This window comes from Somniosus microcephalus, unplaced genomic scaffold (assembly GCF_052327205.1).
Source record: "Somniosus microcephalus isolate GS21.2 unplaced genomic scaffold, FLI_Smic_1.0 unresolved_chr7, whole genome shotgun sequence".
Classification (NCBI taxonomy): domain Eukaryota; kingdom Metazoa; phylum Chordata; class Chondrichthyes; order Squaliformes; family Somniosidae; genus Somniosus; species Somniosus microcephalus.
Genome location: NW_028225185.1, coordinates 28,084,446 through 28,093,560, shown reverse-complemented (window position 1 = coordinate 28,093,560; position 9,115 = coordinate 28,084,446). Strand labels below are relative to the sequence as shown.

Below are 9,115 nucleotides of genomic sequence, written 5' to 3'. Positions count from 1 at the left end.
TGTACCTGCCCTGGGAGTGTTTGATGGGACAGTGTAGAGGGAGCTTTACTCTGTATCTAACCCGTGCTGTACCTGCCCTGGGAGTGTTTGATGGGGACAGTGTAGAGGGAGCTTTACTCTGTATCTAACCCCGTGCTGTACCTGCCCTGGGAGTGTTTGATGGGACAGTGTAGAGGGAGCTTTACTCTGTATCTAACCCGGGCTGTACCTGCCCTGGGAGTGTTTGATGGGACAGTGTAGAGGGAGCCTTACTCTGTATCTAACCCGTGCTGTACCAGCCCTGGGAGTGTTTGATGGGACAGTGTAGAGGGAGCTTTACTCTGTATCTAACCCGTGCTGTACCTGCCCTGGGAGTGTTTGATGGGGACAGTGTAGAGGGAGCTTTACTCTGTATCTAACCCGTGCTGTACCTGCCCTGGGAGTGTTTGATGGGACAGTGTAGAGGGAGCTTTACTCTGTATCTAACCCATGCTGTACCTACCCTGGGAGTGTTTGATGGGACAGTGTAGAGGGAGCTTTACTCTGTATCTAACCTGTGCTGTACCTGCCCGGGGAGTGTTTGATGGGGGCAGTGCAGTGAACGAGAGGGTATTACTCTGCGTCTAGCCCATGCAGTGACTGACCTGCGAGTGCTCGATGCGGACACTGGGAGCAGAAAGTGGGAAAGTTTTCCATTCCCCAGCACTGACATCCCTCTGCTGGAGGAGCGGGACAAAGGAACAATAAAGAAAATAAAAATAAAAATAACACAGACAGAAGATAAGAAAAGAAGAGGGTTAGAGGCTGAGAGCGTGTTCATCGGGAAGAGAAACAGTCGGCTGGGGCAGCGCCGAAGCCTTTTTTAAACCCCCCCTGCCCGCCGATCCCAGCGCCACGCCCTGGTCCCGCCCTCGCTCGGCGCCGGGGGTTACCTGCGTCGGAGAGGTCGCGGAGGGAGCTGCTCAGGGCGCTCCGCTTCAGCCCTTCGCCCATGGCGTACGTGTCATCCAGGCTGGTCAGCGTGCCGTTCACCGTATCCTTCTTCAGGCTGGCGCTCTGGGACATGCTGGGGCGGATCACCCCTTTCTGCTTCTCCAGCTCGGCTGCGGAAACCCGGGGAGGCGCCGGACAGAGAAAAGGGGAACCCGCGGTTAGAACGTGATCCGTGCCAGAACAAGCTATAAATCCCCCCAAAACCCCTCGAACAGGTCCCAGCCTCTAACTCACTCCCGGGTATCTGGTATTCTATATATAGAAACATAGAAACATAGAAGATAGGAGCAGGAGTCGGCCATTCGACCCTCGAGCCTGCTCCGCCATTTAATGAGATCATGGCTGATCATCCAAGTTCAGTACCCTGTCCCTGCCTTCTCCCCATATCCCTTGATCCCTTTAACCTCAAGAAATATATCCAACTCCTTCTTGAATATATTTAATGAATTGGCCTCAACTGCCTTGTGTGGTAGAGAATTCCACAGGTTCACCACTCTCTGGGTGAAGAAATTCCTCCTCATCTCAGTCCTAAATGGCTTACTCCTTATCCTTAGACTGTGACCCCTGGTTCTGGACTCCCCGACCATCGTGAACATCTAAACCACCCCGAACCCCTCGATTAGATTCCAGCCTGTAACTCACTCCCGGGTATCTGTTATTCTATATATAAACCCCCCGAACCCCTCGATTAGATTCCAGCCTGTAACTCACTCCCGGGTATCCGTGATTCTATATATAAACCCCCCGAACCCCTCGATTAGATTCCAGCCTGTAACTCACTCCCGGGTATCTGTTATTCTATATATAAACCCCCCGAACCCCTCGATTAGATTCCAGCCTGTAACTCACTCCCGAGTATCTGTTATTCTATATATAAACCCCCCGAACCCCTCGATTAGATTCCAGCCTGTAACTCACTCCCGAGTATCTGTTATTCTATATATAAACCCCCCCGAACCCCTCGATTAGATTCCAGCCTGTAACTCACTCCCGGGTATCCGTTATTCTATATATAAACCCCCGAACCCCTCGATTAGATTCCAGCCTGTAACTCACTCCCGGGTATCTGTTATTCTATATATAAACCCCCCCGAACCCCTCGATTAGATTCCAGCCTGTAACTCACTCCCGGGTATCCGTTATTCTATATATAAACCCCCCCGAACCCCTCGATTAGATTCCAGCCTGTAACTCACTCCCGGGTATCCGTTATTCTATATATAAACCCCCCAAACCCCTCGATTAGATTCCAGCCTGTAACTCACTCCCGGGTATCCGTTATTCTATATATAAAGCCCCCGAACCCCTCGATTAGATTCCAGCCTGTAACTCACTCCCGGGCATCTGTTATTCTATATATAAACCCGCCAAACCCCTCGATAAGATTCCAGCCTGTAACTCACTCCCAGGTACCTGTTATTCTATTTACATAAACCCCCCCGAACCCCTCGACTAGATTCCAGCCTGTAACTCACTCCCAGGTACCTGTTATTCTATTTACATAAACCCCCCCGAACCCCTCGATTAGATTCCAGCCTGTAACTCACTCCCAGGTACCTGTTATTCTATTTATATAAACCCCCCTGAACCCCTCGACTAGATTCCAGCCTGTAACTCATTCCCGGGTATCCGTTATTCTATATATAAACCCCCCGAACCCCTCGACTAGATTCCAGCCTGTAACTCATTCCCGGGTATCCGTTATTCTATATATAAACCCCCTGAACCCCTCGATTAGATTCCAGTCTGTAACACACTCCCGGGTATCTGTTATTCTATATATAAACAGAACAACAATTTGCATTTATATAGCGCCTTTAACGTAGTAAATCATCCCATGTTGCTTCACAGGAGCGATTATCAGACACAATTTGACACCGAGCCACATGAGGAGATATTAGGACAGGTGACCAAAAGCTTGGTCAAAGAGGTCGGTTTTAAGGAGCGTCTTAAAGGAGGAGAGAGAGAGGCGGAGAGGTTTAGGGAGGGAATTCCAGAGCTCAGGGCCCAGGCGGCTGAAGGCACGGCCGCCAATGGTGGAGCGATGGAAATCGGGGGATGCGCGAGAGGCCAGAATTGGAGGAGCGCGGAGATCTCGGAGGGTGGTAGGGGCTGGAGGAGGTTACAGAGATAGGGAGGGGGCGAGGACCATGGAGGGATTTGAAAACAAGGATGAGAATTCTAAAATCGTGGCACTGCTTAACCGGGAGCCAATGTAGGTCAGCGAGCACAGGGGGGGATGGGTGAACGGGACTGGGTGCGAGTTAGGACACGGGGCAGCCGAGTATTAGATGACCTCCCGTTTACGTAGGGTGGAATGTGGGAGGCCGGCCAGGAGTGTGTTGGAATAGTCGAGTCTGGAGGTAACAAAGGCAGGGGTGAGGGTTTCAGCAGCGGATGAGCTGAGGCAAGGGCGGAGACGGGCGATGTTACAGAGGTGGAAGTAGGCGGTCTTTGTTATGCTGCGGATATGTGGTCGGAAGCTCATTTCAGGGTCAAATATGACCCCAAGGTTGCGAACAGTGTGGCTCAGCCTCAGACAGATGTTAGGGAGAGGGATGGGGTCAGTGGCTCGGGAACGGAGTTCGTGGCGGGGACCGAAAACAATGGCTTCGGTCTTCCCAATATTTAATTGGAGAAAATTTCGGCTCATCCAGAACTGCATGTCGGACAAGCAGCCTGACAGTTTAGACACCATGGAGGGGGTCGAGGGAAGTGGTGGTGAGGTAGAGCTGGGTGTCGTCAGCGTACATGTGGAAACTGACGCTGTGTTTTCGGATGATGTCACCAAGGGGCAACATGTAGATGAGAAATAGGAGGGGCCAAGGATAGATCCTCGGGGACACCAGAGGTAACGATGCGGGAGTGGGAAGAGAAGCCGTTGCTCCAAATCCCTCGGTTAGATTCCAGCCTGTAACTCACTCCCGGGTATCTGTTGTTCTATATATAAACCCCCTGAACCCCTCGATTAGATTCCAGCCTGTAACTCACTCCCGGGTATCAGTTATTCTATATATAAACCCCCCGAACCCCTCGATTAGATTCCAGCCTGTAACTCACTCCCGGGTATCTGTTGTTCTATATATAAACCCCCCGGACCCCTCGATTAGATTCCAGCCTGTAACTCACTCCCGGGTATCTGTTATTCTATATATAAACCCCCCGGACCCCTCGATTAGATTCCAGCCTGTAACTCACTCCCGGGTATCCGTTATTCTATATATAAACCCCCCGAACCCCTCGATTAGATTCCAGCCTGTAACTCACTCCCGGGTATCTGTTATTCTATATATAAACCCCCCGGACCCCTCGATTAGATTCCAGCCTGTAACTCACTCCCGGGTATCTGTTGTTCTATATATAAACCCCCTGAACCCCTCGATTAGATTCCAGCCTGTAACTCACTCCCGGGTATCTGTTATTCTATATATAAACCCCCCGAACCCCCCGATTAGATTCCAGCCTGTAACTCACTCCCGGGTATCTGTTATTCTATATATAAACCCCCCGAACCCCTCGATTAGATTCCAGCCTGTAACTCACTCCCGGGTATCTGTTGTTCTATATATAAACCCCCTGAACCCCTCGATTAGATTCCAGCCTGTAACTCACTCCCGGGTATCTGTTACATAGATACATAGATACATAGAAGATAGGAGCAGGAGTAGGCCATTCGGCCCTTCGTGCCTGCTCCGCCATTCGATGAGATCATGGCTGATCCTTTAATTCAGTATCCCGTCCCCGCCTTCTCTCCGTAACCCTTAACCCCTTTTGCCCGTAGAAATATATCTAATTCCCTCTTAAATATATTTACTGAGCTGGCGTACACTGCCCTCTGTGGCAATGAGTTCCACAGGTTCACCACTCTCTGAGTGAAGAAATTCCCCCTCATCTCTGTCCTAAATGGTTTAGCCCTTATCCTTAAATTATGTCCTCTAGTTCTGTTCTCACCCGCCAAGGGAAACATTCCTTCTGCATCCAGTCTGTCTAGACCTGTCAGAATTTTATACACTTCTATGAGGTCCCCTCTCAATCTTCTAAACTCCAGTGTGTACATCCCTAAACTACATAGTCTCTCCTCATAGGTCATTCCCGCCATTCCTGGTATCAGCCTGGTGAATCGCCGCTGCACCCCCTCCATGGCAAGAACATCCTTCCTCAGATGAGGCGACCAAAACTGTACACAGTACTCGAGGTGTGGTCTCACCAGTGCCCTGTACAGCTGCAGCAAGGTATCCCTGTTCCTGTATTCTAACCCTTTTGCTATGAAGGCCAGCATACCGTTTGCCTTCTTGACCGCCTGTTGCACCTGCATGCTCGCCTTCAGTGACTGGTGTACAAGAACACCCAGGTCTCTCTGTACTTCCCCCTCTCCCAATCTATTGCCATTTAAATAATAATTTGCCCTCCCGTTCCTGCACCCAAGGTGGATAACTTCGCACTTGTCCACATTATAGTGCATCTGCCATTTATCCGCCCAATCGCCCAGTCTGTCCAAATCGCTCTGGAGCTTCCTGGTCTCTTCCTCTGAGCCCACCCCCCCTCCTAGTTTAGTGTCGTCTGCAAATTTGGAAATGCTGCATCCGACTCCCTGATCCAGGTCATTAATGTAAATTGTGAACAGCTGGGGGCCCAGGACAGATCCCTGTGGTACCCCACTTGTTACTGCCTGCCATTCAGAAAATGAGCCGTTTATTCCAACTCTCTGTTTTCTATCTGACAGCCAGTTCCCTATCCACGCCAAAACTTTCCCCTTTATCCCATGAGCCTCAATTTTCCATGCTAATCTTTTATGTGGGACCTTATCGAAGGCCTTTTGGAAGTCCAGGTACACCACATCTACTGGCTCTCCCCCATCTATTCTACCAGTTACTCCCTCAAAAAATTCCAATAGATTAGTCAAGCACGATTTACCCTTTGTAAATCCATGTTGACTCTGTCCTATCCTGTCCCCATTTGCTAAGTGCTCCGCTATTTCATCCTTAATGATGGACTCCAGCATTTTGCCCACAACTGATGTAAGGCTTACAGGTCTGTAATTACCTGCTTTTTCCCTACCCCCCTTTTTGAATAGTGGGGTAACGTTAGCTACCCTCCAATCCATCGGCACTGTTCCCGAGTCTAATGAATTCTGAAAAATCATCCTTAGTGCATCCGCTATCTCTAGGGCCACCTCCTTCAGTACCCTAGGATGCATGTTATCAGGCCCTGGGGATTTGTCCACCTTCAATCCCTTTAGCTTCCTTAACACCATATCCTTAGAGATATTGATTTGCGTCAGTTCCTCCTTTGCCAATGTCCCTATTTTTCCCGATATCCCAGGGAGGTTTTTTGTGTCTTCCTTCGTAAAGACTGACCCAAAGTATGCATTTAGTTGATCTGCCATTTCCTTATTTCCCATTATATATTCCCCCGTATCTGACTGCAATGGACCAACTTTGGTTTTCACCAGTCTTTTCCTTTTGATATATTTATAAAAGCTTTTGGAGTTAGTTTTTATATTTTCCGCCAGCTTGTTTTCGTAAGCTATTTTGCCCCTCTTGATCATGCCCTTTGCCCTCCTTTGCTCTATCTTAAACTGTTCCCAATCTTCCGCTCTGGCGCTTTTTTTGGCTATTTTATACGCCCTATCTTTGGATTTTATGCTGTCTCTAATTTCCCCTGTTATCCACGGTTGAGTCACCTTTTTAGATTTCCTTTTATGCCAGATTGGTATAAACAATTTTTGCAATTTTGTCATTCTATCTTTAAATGTTTGCCATTGTTTATCTACCTCCAGTCCTCCCAGGAACGTTGTCCAATCAGACCTACTCAGTTCCCGTCTCATGGCATCATAATTCCCCTTGTTTAAATTCAGGACCTTAGTCTCTGAGTCAATTTCTTCGCTCTCCATTTCGAGTGAGAAATCGATCATGTTATGATCGCTCTGACCCAAGGGTCCCCGTACAACAAGATTACTGATTAGTCCCTTCTCATTGCACAGTACCCAGTCCAATATAGCCTGTTCCCGAGTTGGTTCCTCGACATATTGATCCAGATAACCATCCCTTAAACACTCAAGGAATTCCTCCTCCTCATTATTTTTACTGATTAGGCTAACAGAATGTTGTTCTATATATAAACCCCCCGGACCCCTCGATTAGATTCCAGCCTGTAACTCACTCCCGGGTATCTGTTATTCTATATATAAACCCCCCGAACCCCTCGATTAGATTCCAGCCTGTAACTCACTCCCGGGTATCTGTTATTCTATATATAAACCCCCCGAACCCCTCGATTAGATTCCAGCCTGTAACTCACTCCCGGGTATCTGTTATTCTATATATAAACCCCCCGGACCCCTCGATTAGATTCCAGCCTGTAACTCACTCCCGGGTATCTGTTGTTCTATATATAAACCCCCTGAACCCCTCGATTAGATTCCAGCCTGTAACTCACTCCCGGGTATCTGTTATTCTATATATAAACCCCCCGGACCCCTCGATTAGATTCCAGCCTGTAACTCACTCCCGGGTATCTGTTATTCTATATATAAACCCCCCCGAACCCCTCGGTTAGATTCCAGCCTGTAACTCACTCCCGGGTATCTGTTATTCTATATATAAACCCCCCGAACCCCACGATTAGATTCCAGCCTGTAACTCACTCCCGGGTATCTGTTATTCTATATATAAACCCCCCGGACCCCTCGATTAGATTCCAGCCTGTAACTCACTCCCGGGTATCTGTTATTCTATATATAAACCCTCCGAACCCCTCGATTAGATTCCAGCCTGTAACTCACTCCCGGGTATCTGTTATTCTATATATAAACCCCCCCGAACCCCTCGATTAGATTCTAGCCTGTAACTCACTCCCGGGTATCCGTTATTCTATATATAAACCCCCCTGGACCCCTCGATTAGATTCCAGCCTGTAACTCACTCCCGGGTATCTGTTATTCTATATATAAACCCCCCGAACCCCTCGATTAGATTCCAGCCTGTAACTCACTCCCGGGTATCTGTTATTCTATATATAAACCCCCCTGGACCCCTCGATTAGATTCCAGCCTGTAACTCACTCCCGGGTACCTGTTATTCTATATATAAACCCCCCGAACCCCACGATTAGATTCCAGCCTGTAACTCACTCCCGGGTATCTGTTATTCTATATATAAACCCCCCTGAACCCCTCGATTAGATTCCAGCCTGTAACTCACTCCCGGGTATCTGTTATTCTATATATAAACCCACCGAACCCCTCAATTAGATTCCAGCCTGTAACTCACTCCCGGGTATCCGTTATTCTATATATAAACCCCCCGAACCCCTCGATTAGATTCCAGCCTGTAACTCACTCCCGGGTATCTGTTATTCGATATATAAACCCCCCTCCGAACCCCTCAATTAGATTCCAGCCTGTAACTCACTCCTGGGTATCTGTTATTCTATATATAAACCCCCCGAACCCCTCGATTAGATTCCAGTCTGTAATTCACTCCCGGGTATCTGTTATTCTATATATAAAGCCCCCCCGACCCCCTCGATTAGATTCCAGTCTGTAACTCACTCCCGGGTATCTGTTATTCTATGTATAAACCTCCCGAACCCCTCGATTAGATTCCAGCCTGTAACTCACTCCCGGGTATCCGTTATTCTATATATAAACCCCCCTCCGAACCCCTCATTTAGATTCCAGCCTGTAACTCACTCCCGGGTATCCGTTATTCCATATATAAACCCCCCGAACCCCTCGATTAGATTCCAGCCTGTAACTCACTCCCGGGTACCTGTTATTCTATATATAAACCCCCGAACCCCTCGATTAGATTCCAGCCTGTAACTCACTCCCGGGTATCTGTTATTCTGTATATAAACCCCCCGAACCCCTCGATTAGATTCCAGCCTGTAACTCACTCCCGGGTATCTGTTATTCTATATATAAACCCCCCGAACCCCTCGATTAGATTCCAGTCTGTAACTCACTCCCGGGTATCTGTTATTCTATATATAACCCCCCCGAACCCCTCGATTAGATTCCAGCCTGTAACTCACTCCCGGGTATCCGTTATTCTATATATAAACCCCCCGAACCCCTCGATTAGATTCCAGCCTGTAACTCACTCCCGAGTATCTGTTATTCTATATATAAACCCCCGAA

At 48.4% G+C, this 9,115-nt stretch overlaps 1 protein-coding gene across 2 annotated transcripts in view; it reads right to left on the bottom strand.

Moving 5' to 3' along the window:
- Window positions 1–390: 390 nt before the first annotated feature.
- The window catches only part of LOC147086682 (IQ motif and SEC7 domain-containing protein 1-like), a 96,689-nt gene continuing 87,964 nt past the window's right edge, over window positions 391–9,115 (bottom strand). For both annotated transcript variants that reach the window (XM_085978821.1, XM_085978820.1), the window contains exon 11: window positions 391–1,082. In XM_085978821.1, the coding sequence (XP_085834947.1) occupies window positions 796–1,082 (287 nt within the window). In that variant the 3' untranslated portion in view covers window positions 391–795. The remainder of the gene's footprint in view (window positions 1,083–9,115) is intronic.